This window comes from Pezoporus occidentalis, unplaced genomic scaffold, assembly GCF_034315485.1.
Source record: "Pezoporus occidentalis ecotype Australia unplaced genomic scaffold, CSIRO_AGI_Poc_V1 ctg45, whole genome shotgun sequence".
Taxonomy (NCBI): Eukaryota; Metazoa; Chordata; class Aves; order Psittaciformes; family Psittacidae; genus Pezoporus; species Pezoporus occidentalis.
In genome coordinates, this window is record NW_026915780.1 from 8434859 (window position 1) to 8453029 (window position 18171).

Sequence of the window (18171 nt, forward strand, 5' to 3'; positions counted from 1 at the left end):
ATGGTGTTAACCTTGAATTTTAGCAAGAGTCTCAAAACAGTCTCCCACGGTATCTTTGTAAACAAAATTGTGAGATACAGGTGGCCTACACGTTAGAAGGAAAGTCTGACAGTACAGGATTTGTTCAGTCTTGAATGGAGCTGGCTAAGTTGGGATCCTATGGCTGATTCTGACTATGCCATGCTTTTCTCACAGGGATAAGACAACGGGCAGCAGAAAGAAGTTGCAAGAAGGGAGATTCTGATGAGGTATCAGGAAAAGGCTTTTCACAATGAGGGTAGTCAACACCTGAACAGGGGCCAGTGAGTTCATGGAATCACCATCCTTAGAAATATTCAAAACACCACAAGACAGGGCCCTAAGCAATCTGATCAAAGGTGGCTTGACTTTTACTCAGGGGTTTGGCTCATCCCCAGTCTCTCTGACTGCTGTATGACTACAAGAGGTACCTTCAACATGAATTATCTATTATTCTACCATGCATGATGAATGATGTTGTCTACAGATTAGATTTATCACATAATTCACATTCAGTAAGTAAAAAATGTTGGATTTCAGCTTAACATGCATCCTCCTAACAAGGATCAGTCCTTGGTCCTAGTAATGTGAAGTCTATGACACAGCTGATGAGAAGATGAGGTCTCATGCTGTAAATACTCAGCTAGCAAATAGGTGCATTTTTCTGTCAGAAGTGCCTGCCATAGTTATCCTAATGCTGAAACAGGATGGCGCTTGGAGAAGATCTGCATACTGATGAAAACAAGCTGGTTAGAGTTAAAAATGGGCAAGGCAGAGGTGAGCAGAAGAAAGCATTCAGAAGAACCTATAATTACACAGAAGATGTACCAAACAATGATCACTAAAACCCATTGTACAGAAGTGCTTTTGAATTTCTCATTCAGTCCCAGCTCTCATTAAGCAGCATTTCTGAATAATGCTTTCTGCCTTTCCCAGTTGATTTAAAGTTGTTGCCCCATGTTCTGGAAGATAATGAGTTGATTGTGCTATTATCACCTCTCAGGGTGATTACAGTTCTTTGATATACTTGAGTATTTTAAGCCATTTGAAAAACTATCTGAAACAGAGTAATAGGTTACACCTCAGTAGCAAAGGCTACTGCAGACATTTCTGTAAAAACATCAGACCTGCCTTTTGCTTTTTGTACTGCCCTTCCTTCGAACATAAATTTGAGGTATCCTCATACTCGGTGGCTAAGACAGCACATCTAAAAAACTGCCTAAGGGGGGCTGTGATCAAGCCTTTTTTTCTCATCTTGAACAATGGAACTTTTCGGAACAAAACCAGTTCCAAGTACTACAGGTGACGTAAGCTCCTCAGGGTTAGGTAAGTAATGTTCTTGAAGTATTACTTCGTCTGCAGACTTTCAACAAACTTTCCTATCAGTCATCCCAAATTCTAAACAAGTTTCTCTGACTTTGCCCTCTCTCACATGCCAAAACATATATCTTAAACAAAACAAAGCATGACATCATGCACTCCTACACTAAATGCACTGGGTTTATGCCGTGTTCTGTTGTGAATATCAGTGGCTACAGGCAGTGCATACGCAAATTGTAACACTATGTCTAGGCTTTGGGAAATATGGTTTAGACTGAAGGCAAATTTTATCAACATATTACTCAGTGGTCATATTAGGTGTGCCATTTTATTGATGTGAATTTTGTGCATTTTTATGAATATATAGTTGTTGTTTTATATATATATACATGTGTGTGTATATATATATATTTGTTGCTCCCAAAGCATCAAAGCATCTTCCTGTATGGCCTCACATTAATTATTGCTTTCCTTTAGAGTCCTATGTTGTTTGTTCACCCCTTCCAGTTCTCCTCTTACTTCTTTTTCACCCTGAGCATCCTTATATAAATAAAAGTAAGTATTAAGACAAGAAATCTTGGTTACAGAAGCTTATTTAAATTTTTCTTTAGCTAGTTATTTTGCAAAATAGCAGCAAACTGGTTATAAACTGTTGCTAGACCATAACCACATTGTGCTTTGAACTTACTTCTACCACTTATTTATATCAGGAAATGAGAAAAATAGAATTTTTTTTTTTAAATATATATCTGCAATTGCTCTGCACTTAACATTACAGACAAATCCACTATTTCTCAATAAATCCATCAGATTAAGTATACTACTTCACTAGTCCAGTTTTAATGATGCTCTAGCAGATATAAGTTGTGCTGGATTTGGAGCTGGTGCAATGCTGCTTTTCTTGAGTTCAGCAAGTGAGTGATGGGAGAATCTAACTCTGAAAGTACATAGGAGGACAAAACAGTAGCTTTTGGAGAGATTTTTATGCATATTCAATTTCTGATGTTCAGCTGGCTCTCCATATATCAAAATGGTAATAGATTTTCTTTCTTTAAAATATTCTTCATGTGAAAAAAAAAAGAGCACTTTACACATCCATATGCCCAGAAGAAAATGATCTCATTAGATCTCATTGCCAAAGTCATGTCAGCACCTCTTGGTATATTTAGTGGTGATCTTAAAGAGTGTCCTACACTTGTGTGTTTTGTGTTGCAAAGTAGAAATTATGTTTGTGAGTCATTGGATAATGTTCTTCTTTGCTGCACATAAACTGGCATTTAAGTGTGTTCAGAAGGGTACACTGGATTCCTTCTGATTCCTACAATTTGAAAAATTTCTCAATATAAAATAAATTGCTTGTCCACTTTTACAAAAGCCCAGTGGCTTTTCCTTTAATAGCCAGTAAGTTGTTTATGGAACAGAATAACTATTTATTAACTTGAGCTGATTCAATACTTACACATCTTTTTTAAAGCCCTAAACAGTTGAGACAAGAAGCTGATAGCAAGTGTCTCTTTTAAACTTCCCAGTTACTTATTGAAAGCTGGATAACAAAGATAAGAAAAAGGTCATCTTGTCAAGGGTATAGTATAAGGAGTAGCACCTGGAAAGGCAAAATTCTACTTTAAATAGCTTTCCAATAATATAAATACGTACTAAAGATGAAAAAAGCAAAATTTTATTTCATACGTATCTGTTAAAAACTTTACTGCTTCACACTAATGAACAATAATGTTTTACAGACTTGGTTTTAGTAAGCTCTAATAGGTTTGTAAAATACACTATATTCATAACTGGAAGTGATCACATATCACAAATACTCCTTAGTTTTTAAAGGATTTCCTCTTGCAGATATTTCCCTGATACGAAGTTAGTGATCTTCCCAATATCACTGCAGCCTCACTGCCTTTGTAATATCTGCTTTACTACAGCTTCTACTTTACCGCCATATACCATTGGTAATCTTTTGATTTCTGAAAGAAATTATGGCTCCTTTAAGACCATTAAAGTATAAAACCATTGGGTCCTACAGTCCTGACTGAGCCCACTAATTTTTCAAATTCTAGTATTATGGTATTTTCTATAATAAAAAAACATTGTTGAAATTATTACTGAGGATTACACTATGCGATGCTTCTACTTCTGTTTTGCTAAAGCTAGTGAATGGAATCCATGCCCTATAACTTCTATAACCCAGCCTCCTCATAGCCTGTTTGACATCTTGGGTTCCTCACACCAAAGAAGTGATCTAGTCTGCCTGTAATTACTACCATACCTTTCTAAACAATCAGTGTCAAAATGAAAACTGCCTCTCTCAATATGCAGGGGAAAAACAGGACTCCCTCAATACCAGAAAGACAAGGACCTGATGGAGTGGGTCCAGAGGAGGACCACAAAAACGATCAGAGGGATGGAACACCTCTCCTTTGAGGAAAGGCTGAGAGAGTTGGGATTGTTCAGCCTACACAACAGAAGGTTCTGAGCAGACTTTATTAAGGCCTCTCAATACTTAAAGAGGGTTTATAAGATGGAGACACAGTTTAATAGGGCCTGTAGCGATGGGACAAGGGGCAATGGTTTTAAACTAAAAGAGGGGAGATTCAGGCTGGATGTGAGGAAGAAATTTTTTACAATGAGGGTGGTGAAACACAGGTTACCCAGAGAGGTGGCAGATGCTCCATCACTGGATACATTGAAGGTCAGGTTGGATGGGGCTATGGGCAACCTGATTTAGATGAAGATGTCCCTGCTTATTGCACGGGGGTTGGACCTTTAAAGGTTCTTTCCAACTCAAAGCATTCCATGATCCCTCTGAGAACACTGGGAACACGAAGAAATGCTGTGCAGCACACTTATATTAAATTTCTCCAGCCCTGATGGACATATAATGAGTGGGACCTGAATTTGCAGAGTACACATCAGAAGAGTGATCCAGGTAACGAGAAAGCTCAGCTTCAGGTTCTACTGAGTCCAGGGGGTTCATGGTCTACCTAAACAGGAACACGATATATCCTTTTTCTTGAAATAAAGCCACCACGCAACCAGAAATTCAAGAGCTGTGACATAAAAAGAACAGTAGGTAGATCCAAAGTTAGACATGGATATGGGAAGTGCAAAATCTGTAGCTCTGGATCCTGCCCACAGGGAACACTTTCCTACTTTTCCCTTCTGGAGGAGTACCCAGGTTATCCAAGCAGTCAGATTCCCTCTTGTCTGTTCTTCATCACCTGATCAATCTGCTTCTGTAGCTATAAAATAAGAGTATGTTCCCACAGGATGGCTAGGGCTATATAGGTATAGTCCCCCTTGGGCTCACTGGTTTCTTAGCTCACGGACAAATACTATCCTCACTATATTACTGCACAAAAGGTGGCCATCTTCAAAATGAGTTTAGTTGTAGCCCTGACCAGAGACAATATTTTAGTCTTTCCTGTGGACTTAGGCAAAGCTTAGCCAATAAATCTCTGAAAGCTGAGTCTATAGACCAAGTAGGAAAGTGCCTGCTGGGAATAGTCTTGGGAAGTAAGCAAACTGGATGGCTCTCTGACTCTTAGGTGAGGTTTAAGCAGCTGCTGTCCAAGGCAGGTGCATTGCCTTCTATGCAAAGAATTCACATCTATTTCATACTCAAATTTAGTGTGATAGAAGTTACAGAATGATAAAACTTGAGTGAAAACTGGCATAACCTATTAGATTACCTAACAATACATGCAGGTCATCAAGTTCTGTGAAGAAAAGCAAAGGCACTGACTGTACTGTTGTTTCCTGTCTGCTGCAGTTTCAATATGTGTTGCTATTGGCAGGAAAAACTGAAACTCAAGTAGAGAGCCAGGAATGCAGGTAATGTCTCTGAAGCAAAGCTAAGGACTACAGGCTGCCAATTATTAAGTAAGATTATAGAGTAGCCAGTTCCACCCGGAACCATGAGAAATAGCTGATGAAATACTATAGTTTCTGTATGTATTTCTCCTTTCCTTTTAAAGTGAGAAATGTCCTACTTTAAAGATGAGAAATAATTTTTGATCTAAACCCAAAGAAATACTAAGAAAATATATGTAACTAGAAAGAGCAGCCTGTCAGAGAACGGCGTGTGCAAATCAGGTACAGAGAAAGGCCCAGTCAATCAAGCAATGAAAAATGTCAGTCTATGTGCTGTTAGTGTGATAGCAAAATTATTTGTGTGCTTTGGTATGTTCAGTTTTTAAACAATTCTGGAAAAATCTCATTGTCATGGATTTGCTAACCAAAGGCAAGATTCCCATAAGCAAGCCTCATTCAAAGACAATCCCAGAGGTATGTACATATATATTTTGGTTTGCATTCACTGCATTTTGTACCTTTATGAAATAGGATGTTGGAAAAATTGTATTTATAAATTTTAATGAGCATAGGACATGTACAGTTTCATTATTCATAACATTTACAGACACATCTAAACACTTCTGCTTTAAAACAATCAGAATATTTATTTTGATACTTTCAATTTGCAACTAGGCGTAATACAGTAATTTAACAATTTCTATTCACAGCGTGCCAATAGCACTGAAACACCTACATTTAGCCAGTCAGCCAAAATCCCTGCTAATTGTTCCTATTGAGCATGAAATTTGTTGGCAATTTTGTGCAACACAAATCATATATTTCTATCCAAACAACTTCTGCAGTCATCTGATTACGTGGTGCATATGCCAAATACATTTTGTGAAGCGGAAAGATACATTTTTATCAAAAAGCTGCTCAAAAATCAGGTTTTCAGAACTAATTGTGCATTCACAGTTCCTACAGCCCATACGTCAATAAGCAGAGGCTTGACTCTTGTTAGAAGGCATCAACCCGCATATAGACAAATTTCCTATACATCATGTTTAAGGCACTCTGACAATGTCTGTTTGCCATGAAAGTAAACTGACTCAACAGAAATAAGCAAGCAAATATAGGGATTAAAAATGTGTTTTCTGTAAATTTAGAGACTGGAAAAATTCCAGAACCAAACTAGAATTTTTAGAAACTTTAAGTTAAGGACTCTGTCAAAACATCAACAAGTTTTAAGGTGTTAGTATATATTCTAGCAATAAACACACACACACACACAAATTTGGTCTGTATGAAAAAACAATGTGGCTTACTCCAGGAGCATCTCTCTGATTATTTTTAGACTTCCCATATGCTGAAAGAGAAAACTGTTACTTAGATATCTCAAAATATTGTTAACTTGATTCTGTGCAAGGAATGGAACATCCGTACACTTTACATTGACTAGAGTTAATATACATACACACAAAAAAAATCATAGCTGTGATCAGTATGCATGAGCAACTAGTTTAGGTATTTGTTCTAAATCACAGGCTCAGAACATTTACATAGTGCTAGACAAATTTAAAGAGCAGCAACAAAATTCTTACGCAAATGTAAAGATATTTAATTGGGCTACATTATTGTATATGATCACTGAATTAAATGAAGTGAAATCTAAAAATCTGATTTCCTGAAAAAAGGTTCATTATATAAGGAAGAAGATATTGCAAACCAAATATTGTTGCTTTCAGGTAAACACTTTTCTCTAATAGAAGAACTACCAAATGCTAATTTTACATCTGATATAACATCCCTCACACGTCATCACCAAAGGGTACCGAAGGTGAGTAAATCCTTTGCAAAGATGAAAAATAAGATTTGAAGGTAGGATTCAAAATAAAGTGCCTCAATAGTTTAGGAGAAAGTCTTCCAGTTGAATAAGACTGAGGGTGTGGGCAGAGAAGAATGCAGTGAACCATCAAGGTCAAAGTGTAGCACAAGATAATGGTGCTCTTGAGGCAGTGGACAGCAAATTTAGCATGATCTTTGAGTAATACAGAAAAACAGAAAATGTTATTCAGTATAGATTCTTATCTTCAGAGTCAGGTGTATCGTCTGACTGTATTTCTCTGAAATCTAGTACTATAGGCTGCATGGACTTTGAAAGGCTATAAATACGGTAATGCACTGGTTAAGACAAAAAATAATTACATCATGAACACAGGCTTCAAGGAGAATATTGAAACTAATTCAGAATGGATTGGAGATCATGTTAGGCAGGCCTGTGGTCATGGAGAGACAAGGGGGTCAGGATGACTTAACAGTTTCTGATCTTACAAGAAAACTGAGGCTATAAATCAATGAAGATAACAGCAAAAGTGAAGAGAAGGGTCAGAAATATTCAGTAACAGAAAAACAATAGTCCAATGAAGATAATTAAACTGTTCAAACAAGAAAAATGGAGTATTTTCAGATAGCATGCAAAAGGAAGAGCTAGGCAGCAATCAAAATAATAATGAAGACAGCGCTGAGAGAAACTAATGCAGCTATGATTCATGGTACCTGGGAAATGTTTGTCCAACCTGCTCTAAAAAGCTTACAATAAAAGAAATTCCATCATCTCCTCAGGCAGTTGCTTCCAATGATTCAGCTTTATTATGAGAAGCTTTTCCTGATATCCAGCCTGAACCTCCTCTACTACAATTTAAGTCCATTACACCCTTGCTGCCTATAGTGCACATAAAGAAAAGACTGTTGCCCTTCTGTTTGCTACTAACCTTTTGCATGTTTAAGGTTATTATTTTGACTCCTTTCAACAGTCTACTCCAATTTCCTTGACTTTTCCTTGCACTTATACTATCTAAATCTGATTGCTCACATTGTTCTCAACTAAATTCTCTCTTCTCTTGGTCTCCTTGAGCTCCATTGCCACAGGCAAGACACAGTACTTAGTTAAGCCCCTTCCATTGCCAAGCAGAGGTCAGTTTACAGACATAACACATGGACAATATGGCTAATCCAAATCTGGAATTAGCATGAGGTTAAAAAAGAAACATGAAAAAAAAAATCCAAAAAGTTTGTTACAAAAAAAAAAATAGTTAGGAAAACTACAATTACACTCAAGGATGAGAGTTCTAAAAACAGCGACTCAGCACATGCACATCCAAAGGCTTTGAAGGGGAAGGTTACAAAACAACCCCAATGAAACCTGCATTTCTGAATGACATTAAAAAGAATAGGGTAGGTCTAACCTGCTTCCTTGAATCCAGCTACAGCTTTTGCAATCCCTGGCATCATTCAGAACAACCTGGAACTTTTTGTGTGTGATCATGGCTGAAGTTGCTCACAGTCTGTATCTCGCACTTGGCATCATAGCTTCCTCAGCACTAAGCATGATAAAGATAGATTAAACAGTGAAACTATCCTTCCCCATCCAGAAGAATGTCTGGTTTACCCATATGATAGTGTGGGATAACGTCTACTTATCCCACCACAACAATAAATATTTGATCACATTTAAAACAGAATTTATAAGAAATATTTAATATACTAGTTTCTTCCTTGACATTCCCAAAGTTCAGCTCCCCAAAAACCTTGCATGAGCAACATATGCAACTATATAAATTATACAGCGTGACTTTAAAGTAAAGAAGTGCAAGTATAATGGCCTTTGATAGCTCCTATTGCCAAATATGTATTGCCTTTTGGCCACTGGAAACAAGATGACAGTTCTAGGGACAAATTCATCATGGCCTTAAATAAATCATTACTTCCTCACAAGGAGACTCAAGTTATCCTCTGACACTAAGACTAAAATTAGGAACTGAGAATATCAAGGGGCAGTCTGATGACTTGTAACGCAGTTGGGAAGAGTCTGTTCCTTGATATTAGACATTATGTCATCAAAATAATGCAGGTGTAATGTTGATGAAGAATACAACTTCTTTAATTTTGTACGATTACGTTCCATTTATTTGTAAATCAAGCTAAAAAGTTCTGACATATTATTGGCAGGAGAAACCAGAAACAAAGCTGATTAGTATAAATTTCAACTACCTAAACCTCACAAACCCCTGCTATAGGTTTTTCATGTGTTTTAATGAGTCACTCTGATTTCCAATAGCCATTTTTGGTATAATGATAGCTACCGGTGTTGGTGCACACCTTTCAAATCTTTTACTTAAATAAATGAGAAATAAGGGCTTATATTTGCTTCATACTTCTCAGAGATGCCTGAAATTCAAAACTTAATTAATGTACCATAAATATTACTTAAGGCTTTCTAGAAAAACAAAGATGGGTTTTAGTTGAAATTCAAAATTCTTGAGATCATCTCACCTTGTCAGAAGTAGAGAACAACCTACCGTCTCTGACAACTCTATAGGAAACTCAGTAACTTGATGGAAAAACGACTGAAAGATTTACTGCATTTTTTTTTCTGCAGAAATAATTGTTAAAGAACATCGATTTGCAAAAAAATAGATATCCACTACTGTAAAGATATCAAACGGATGATCATCATAAGAGCAAATCTGCATAAGAGCAAATCTGCACTTGGTTCTTAATGCAGGCAACAGCACATCTGTCTTTACTCCAGCAGATGTAGCATAGTGGATGCTACTGACCAGAAACTTAGCATGACCATACATTAGAGTTTACAGTAGTGCCCAAGTTATCTCTCAGGCCTAAAGAAAAAGTCTGTCCCTGTTTCAAAAGAAATCCATGGGCTTTGAATGGGCTGAAAAATACCCAGGACTTAGGCAAAGCAGGGCAGAAAAAAAGCCCACCACATTTATATTTGTTTTTACCTAACCTAGAGATGAAGTAAAATGACTGTCAGCAGCACAGAGGAAGTGACTCCTCAAAAGTGAGTTGTATTTAGTGGAAAACAAAGTTGCCTAAAGGAGGCTTATAATACAAAGATAGCTTAAACAATTTAGCTTTTGGGAAATACTGAGCAGCAAAAAGCAACCAGGTCTGGAAATGACTTAGATGTCTAGAAAAAAAGACAAGAAAGGAATAAAAACCCTTTTAATACTAAGGGCACTGAGTGTCAGGAAGCATTGTATCTATTGATCTATGATGCTATCGCATTTTTTTCTGATTCTGGCATTGAAAAAATTAAGGTGGTATCAAAAAATACCACAATATTCTCAAACTCTCTGGACAAGGTGCTTCTGGTGTTCTCTTGCTCTGCTCCTAACAGTCTGTGTGCTATGTGAAACTGCTAACAAGGGGACCTTAGGAATTCTTTCTCTTCTTTTACCTGCACACCAGCCATTTCACTGTAGCCTGCCCTGGCTGTTTCTTTCATGGGATCTACAGGTTCACTGCCTGCTCTTGTCCCTCCCAAGAGGGAGGGAAGAAGAATGAGAGGTGGCCTGCCTCCATCCTCACCTTCTCTTGTAAGAACTCATACAGATTTCACCACTTTGAAGTAGGGAAAGCAATGGAGGCAGATAAAGATGCAAATTAATGCTGGTATTGGTATAAACAGTATAATAGGATAATTGTGCACAAGATTAGTATCATGAATATCATGCCACAGCAAGAGTAGGTATTACTTCACAGATTTAGAATTAGGATACTATGATGCTATCAATATCATTAGCAAGACAGTGACTGATACCAAAGGGGAAGGAGTGCAAAGGAAAAACTAAGTTTGATTTCTTCTGTGTTAAGTTTAAGCTGACAATAAGATATTTAATAGTTGATGTAAGGCCAACATGACAGCACGGATGACAAGATGAGACTTGTTAGTGTCATGTTGTGATTCGGTTACACAGAAAGGTAGCCTGAGGAGGTAAAAGGTTGACGAATAACATGGTTTAATTGGGAAGAGCAAAGGCTATTTTCAGTGACTGAAACCCCACTGAGACAGCAGGAAACAGGAGTAATATGATGCATGTTAAAGTTTTTTGAAGGAGTTAATATCAAGGTGCTGTCATTTTGTTGGCAAAACATTAAGAAAGATAGACTGGCTGGTAAAGACTCCAAAGCAGAAAGAGAGCCCAAAGTAACAGATTCAACTCTCTCCTGTAATGCTTTCAAGATTTTATTCTAATCTGTTGCAAATTGCTGCTGACTGAAAATAGACCCGAATATATCAGTTGTGTTGTAAGTATCTAAAATAGGCCATCATTTTAAGTACACTATTCATACTCTTATTTTCTTAGATATGCTTTCCAAACACTGGGCAAAATGTGCCTTACTACTGCACACTAAAACTCTACAGCAAAAAAGTTGCTCTAGATATTTACAAATAAATGCAAATAATAAAACAATAGCTAACCAAATGGCATACTGGAATTACCATGTAGATAATTGTTTGAATACTGACATGTACCAGACCATCAGTATTAATTTAGGACACCAGCTGCACAAAAGCATGTAACCCCGATGACATTAATGAACAGCAGTCTTACTATGCAGCTGAATGGGAGTCTGGTAGTAATATCTGGAAGAGTTCAAAGACAAGTGCCTAAAGGACCCATGGATCAATACGCTGCCACTGGAAGTGCTGGAGTTATTACAATGTCAGTGAAAGTATACCAACAATGTCCAAAGTATAAATGAGCAACACAATGTCAATAAAAACGTGAGGTGAGGGAATGCAGGCCTCCAACATTAATATTGGAACCCCTGGTATATCAGTGGAAGATCTTCACAAAGCCAGTGGGAACATTTTGAAGAGAGTCACTGTATATTCCTCATTTTTACCAAAAGATGTCTAACTTTAAAAGATCCCAGTAGGCATCAGGTATCACAGGATCATTAAAATAGTTTCATGATTCTAAATATAACAAAATGAAGTTACAGCTACTTCATACTCTCCTATTGTTTCATCACCGCACCCTGGAAACGCATGTATGACTCAAATTCCCTACAGTCTGAAAGGGAGCTGAGAATGAAGAACAGAGTAGCTACTATAACTGTCAGTGTCCTTTTGCAAACTGAATATAGGCTGGGAATAGAAGATTAATATAGCTCTTTCTTAAAGAATATACATCAAAGGATAATCAATACTTTAATCACATTCATTTAATCCTCAGCACAATGCTTTGTTTTGATATAGATCAGCATATTGTAATTCCAAGGAAACTTTGAATGAACTTCATTCTGTGTATAACTATGTATTCATTAGGAAAAAACACTATGCAAATTGAATCCTAAACAATTATTATAAAATGCTAGACTAGAAGAAAAAGCTAAAAAGCCCCTGTAAAATATAATTAAAATATTTTAGCATCTATGTCTTTGAGTGCTAAATAACAGATATAAGAAAATGTGCCAATTAACTTGTGATGTTTACTTCTAAAGTTTAATCAAATAATCAGTACGTACAGAATTAAGAGTTTGGATGCCTCAGCTCCCACTCATTGCCTCCCTTTGAAAAGACAACAGACAAAATGTTCCCAGATACCAGCGTTGAAACAATGAAATCACATTCAAAAAGAGTTAACTTTTAACTACAGGGTAATGTGCCCTCAGCCTGGGGAGCTGGAGAGGCCTTCTGTTCCAAGATAAAAGCAGATAGAAATATGGTGATATTGGCGAAGAACGTGGGGGTTCTAGTATTTGGTTAGAAAATAACAATGCCTCTTTAAAGAGATACGGAATTTCTATTCACTATCTATTCCAAGTACTTAAATTATGCCAGCAAGAACAATTGTGATTGCTTCCCATACAATAGCAGGACAGAGCACCTCAATTTGTAAGTACTCAAGAACTGATTCTTTTTCTTTCTGCCATGCATCTGTTTCTCACATTGCTCACTTCTCCAGGAACCTTAGAGATTTCATAGAGTGTATTTAATCTTCCATTGAAAGAGGCTATTGAGAAAAGTAAGAGAAGCTTTGAATTTAAGAGGAATCGGCAGCAGTGAAAAGAAAAGTACAATCCTGAAAGATTTCAGAGCTATCAGATCTCATTGCCAGGTCCCACCATAAATAAGATAAAGTAATAACTGTAAACACAATATTGTAAATAAAAGTAAAGGAATAAAGGATTACAATCTACCAAAAGCCCAACCTAGATTAGATATTATTATCTGCATATTGTAATTCTCCTCCTATTTGCAGGTGAAACTTCCAGAATCCATTTCATGCATTATTACACTATTCCAATATCACATTGCTTTGCATATTAGTATTTCTTTTACAATGTACTGCAATTACAATAAAAGAATGCAGTAATGTAGCCATTATCTACTAACAAAACTATGCAATATACTCTGTATTCTTTAAACCTGTACATGTAAAGCCCAACAGCGAAATTCAACCCACAGCCGCTTTATTAATTTGCTTGTTTGTTTGCTGTAATCTCTGTTAATTAAGACGGATGTTAACTAGGGGCACCATGTACTTGAAGGACTGTGCATGAGGTCTGCATCCTTCTTAATGCCTATGTCTTGCATTCCTTCAGCTCACATCCATCACGGAAGGACTGCCAGGTGAGCTGACTGTCACTCCAGCGCAAGCTAATAGATTCTCCAGTGGCTTTTGATAACAGCTCATGCCATGCTATTAAAACTGTGCCTTGAAAATGGCATAACATACATAGCTGAGGCTTGTCAGCTCCAGGTAATCAGATGCTGCTTGGTTTCAGAAGCAGATGCAGATGAGACTAGCAATGTAAATATGCAAATCACAATGGTCCCTTGTCAGCACCACTGTTCCTACCTCTAATGGCCCTCGTAGAAAGTCTGTTTGCTCAGCTCCTACTTCCAGTGCTACATCGACAGAAGCAAAGGGGCGGCTGGCCATCTGCTGTCGCTCCCGCATAAGTTGCTGATGAGGAAAAAATGATGTTTTAACAAAACATTAAAAAATGCACCAGATATTAGTCTGCCCTACCATACCTCCCATTATAACACACGAATGCAAATGGCATGCAAACAGTCATATTTGTAACATTAAAGGGAGAAAGTTATGCTAAATTTTCATCATCAATGTTTACTCGAAAACTGAGCCCTGAGGGCTTACGTTGTCTCCTAATGGTCATGCAGCTTGAACTCTGATGAAATCTCCAAATGAAAGCTTCCCTAACTGACAGTTCACTCTAAATAACTTTGCTATTTGTGCAAGTCGCAAGCAAACATGGGAAACAGTTGGAAAAAATAGCTGAAGTCTAATTCCACTGGTAATGCATGCATTACAACACCTGCCAAGAACAAGTCCACTTGGCCTTCAAATTTTCATACTTCACTACTAAGCCAGATGGAGTTAATAGTGTCAGGACTCATAATTTTATGCATTATCTTTTCTGCAGTTACTTAGAGATGAAGAATAATGTGTCAGGACTGGGGAGACTGCATCAGTGTATTTGAATGCAATCAGCTATGCTCACAGAGCTTGTATAATCCCTTCCAATCATACCCATGCGTACAGAAGTCCCAAGGAAAACCACAAAGCTAACTCATATTTCTTCCTCAATCTGTAATTATAATGCTTATTAAACCATGATGAATAAAAATGATGACCAGCACTAGATATTACAGATCTTACTTCAGTGGTTCTGTGCAACTAATAAAAGCATTATGAAATATTTAAAGTGAATGAGTCGTACAATTAAAGTCGTGCGCTTCTTCAACTGAACAGGATGTCATAGCATCTTGAAGAAACAAAATGCTTGCAAAAATGTTTTATTACAAAAGATCTAAGATTCATTTCCTTTATAATGTCTCTGGAAAGCTTAAACCAGTAGAAATTGGTATTTGAAAGTAAATTACACTAGCACTGTGATGTACCGTTCATAAAAGCCTTTGAAATAATAAAAGGTATGCAAGCAAATATTTGCTGACAGCTTCATAATAAACATTCTTGATTTAAGGTCTGTTACAAAGAAACAAGCTCATTTTGTAATACTTCCTATACATTTGTTCTTGACTTGCATTTTAAGATTGTCTGTAGAAATCTAAAGAAGCACTCGTAATGTTAAAATCAAAACAGTATAGTAATCTCCTAAAGCATACCCAGTACATTCCTAAGGCTTGGTTTTTATAAACATGCAGTGTATTTGTCAGCAAGCACCTGTACAAATGGGCTCCCATTATATTATACCAAAAGGATAGTTGATAATGTCTGTGTGTGAAACTACATGGTTTATATTCAGAATAAATAAAAGCCTAGTATGAATATCCAGATGGTTAAAATTTATGTTTTTAAAAATAAAACTGCTGGTCGCTGTATACTGATTTACATCAGTACTGATTTGCATCAGTACAATATATTCATAGATCTTACAGCAAGAAAGAACTACTGTGACCCTCCAGTCTTACCAACAACTCCACAAAGAAATTTAAAGCATAAAATACTGAGTCACTAAATGCTAAAATTTAGTGTATCTAGCTGTTTTCCTTCCTGAAAACAAACCAAAAACCAAAACCTAACAAAAAATAAAGAAAACAATGCTGTTAGCACATTCCTGCCACATGGAACTCATTACAGTATTGTAAGTCTACAGAGCTATTGGCTAATGCTTACTTTTAATGAGAAAACAAACGTTGTTTTAAACAAATAGAATTGCTTGAGGAAAGCTCTTAAATGAGCAGAATTACCTACACTCCAAATGCACAATTATTTAGAAGATTTACTTAACGCAGACTACAAGGGAACGTGTATTTGATATGCTCTGTGTTTTTTACGGCTAGCAGGTTTCTTCACCTCTGCTCCCGGTCATGCATTCCGTAAAACCTTTTCATTCACAAGGCAGCCACTGTGATTTTGATACTCCTTGAGAAGAGCACTATGAAGATTTTTAATTAGCTCTGTAAACAAGAATGAAAACTTTAAAATGCTCAGCTGCCCATGAAACGCTGCAGAGTTTGGCAGCTGAGCACTCGCACATCAAAGTGCTCCTCTCTGATGGAGCTCCACTCTGATGGAGCACTATTACTGCTTTTTTTTCTGTTCAGCATTTTAAAGCTCCCTGTAACATGCAGAACACAAAAAATAATATGCAATCAGGAATACAGAAAGATACTGCGATGTTTAAAATTAGCTTTGTGGCTGGAAAAGGTCATTAGCTCCACCATTTTCAATTGTCCGTGTATCAAGACTGGGACAAAGGCGAAGTTCCAGTTACAAAAATCCTTGTGAGTTAGATTATCGCATGGCAGGTGGCATTCAGGTGTGACACCCTGTGCTCCAGTCACACACGGGGCAAATTCCTGTGATTCACTCGTAGGCCAAGAAACAGGGAAACTCTTTGAACATGGGTATTTTGAAGCCTAGAAGCATGCAACTGGGGAAGAGAAAGCTATGGGGAAATCTTCTAGCAGCCTTCTGGTACATAAAGGGGCCAACAAGAAAGCTGGAGAGGGATTTTTTACAGGAGCAAATAGTGACAGTACAAGGGGGAATGGCTTTAAGTTGAAAGAAGGGAGATTTAGGTTAGATATTAGGAAGCGATTCCTAAAGACACTGGCACAGGGTGCCCAGAGAAGCTGTGGCTGTCCCATCCCTGGCAGTGTTCAAGGCTAGGTTGGACGGGACTTGGAGCAACCTGGTCTAGTGGAAGGTGTCCCTGTCTGTGACAGGGGGTTGGAACTGGATGAGCTTTAAGATCCCTTCCAATCCAAACCATTCTGAGATTCTGTGAGAAGACTGAACCACCCGACCCCTTACCTTTTCTCAGTGGCCAAAGAGATTAAAAAAGCCACACAGATTTCATCATACTGAGGTACAATAAACATGGGATAATGGAAAGTGGAACTATGCTGGTTTTACTTATATTACTGCATTTAAAAATCATGCAAACAATTAAATACATACTACTTCAGTAATTAGGGATATTTACTTGGAGAATAGATGGACATTATCAACATGTAATATTTGAAGATTCTGTTATACATTTAATTTATTATATTCAGAATTAAGCACATGTCTAAATATTAACTTAAAACTATGGGAAATTCAAAACATTACTTTCTTAGCGTAGGACTGAGAAATCCAATGAGCATTTATCTGACTGTGCAGACCCCTGATTTTAAGGTCTACCATAATTTTAAATCTCATTAAGTACAAGAGTATTGACAAGATTAAATTTTAGTCATCTCTATTATTTTGCAGTAATCGCAAAGTATCGATTTATATCCCATTATAGAATTTTTCATATAAAATACAGAATTACATTTGTCATCAGCAAAGAATAGTAAGACGTTGGCACACTACAAGTTAGTTCAATTTCTCACTCAAAACCTATTTAATTTGAAAACATTTCTTAAAAAACCCAAGCATTTTGGCACGATTAGTCCCTTGACATGGAAATACACATTCTACCTGATTCTCCACGGACACATAGACATCTTCACCAGTAAATTATGCCAATTTTCCTGGTCAAATAAGTACCTTTGAGATAGGACCTGCTTCCCCATCTCAAAGCATATCACAGGAATGTATTTGTCTGGGTAAGCAATTGAATTTTACTATTGATCAAAAAAATTCGTATGGGGGATACTTCTCTAATCAGTGCAGTTCGGAGTGAATTGGAATATTCCACAGCATCTTGCATAATGTTTTATAAGAAAATGTCTCTGTTGCAAAATTCATATTTAAGTATAAAGATCTCTTTTTTTTTTTTTCAGTTGATAACATTTAGACTTATTTTCAAAATATTTTAATGCCCATAATTTATTCAGGTATAACAAAACACTCAGTGCAAAATGCATATTACAGTGATTTAACATTAACAGAATACAATGTTTCAACAATCCCAGGCTGACTTTTTTCAAGTCTTTTATATTTTGGGAAGTGTTACCATTTTGCTTCTTTTTCCTATTTAGAAGACTTTTCTCTTTTTTTTTTAAGACTTGGTCTCTCATGTGGAACAGGATACTGTTCTTCTGCCTAGCACTGCTTTTTCTACGCTCTTCTCTTCACCTTCCAGCATAACTGTCCTAGAAAAGCCCTGAACTGAAAAAAAAGTCTAATAAAGTACATGAGATGTTAGGAACTAGGACAGTTGTACTTTCTCTTTGTTATACAGTAACAGACATTCTTGAGGGACTGATAGATAGGGATAGCTGAAAAGGATGAA

General features: G+C 37.0%; 1 protein-coding gene across 1 annotated transcript in view; it reads right to left on the minus strand.

The window, feature by feature from the left end:
* ATRNL1 (attractin like 1) overlaps nucleotides 1-18171 on the minus strand; it is a 516200-nt gene that overhangs the window by 116066 nt on the left and 381963 nt on the right. Inside the window, exon 27 of the mRNA XM_062635366.1 lies at nucleotides 13815-13922. Within this exon, the coding sequence (XP_062491350.1) occupies nucleotides 13815-13922 (108 nt within the window). The remainder of the gene's footprint in view (nucleotides 1-13814; nucleotides 13923-18171) is intronic.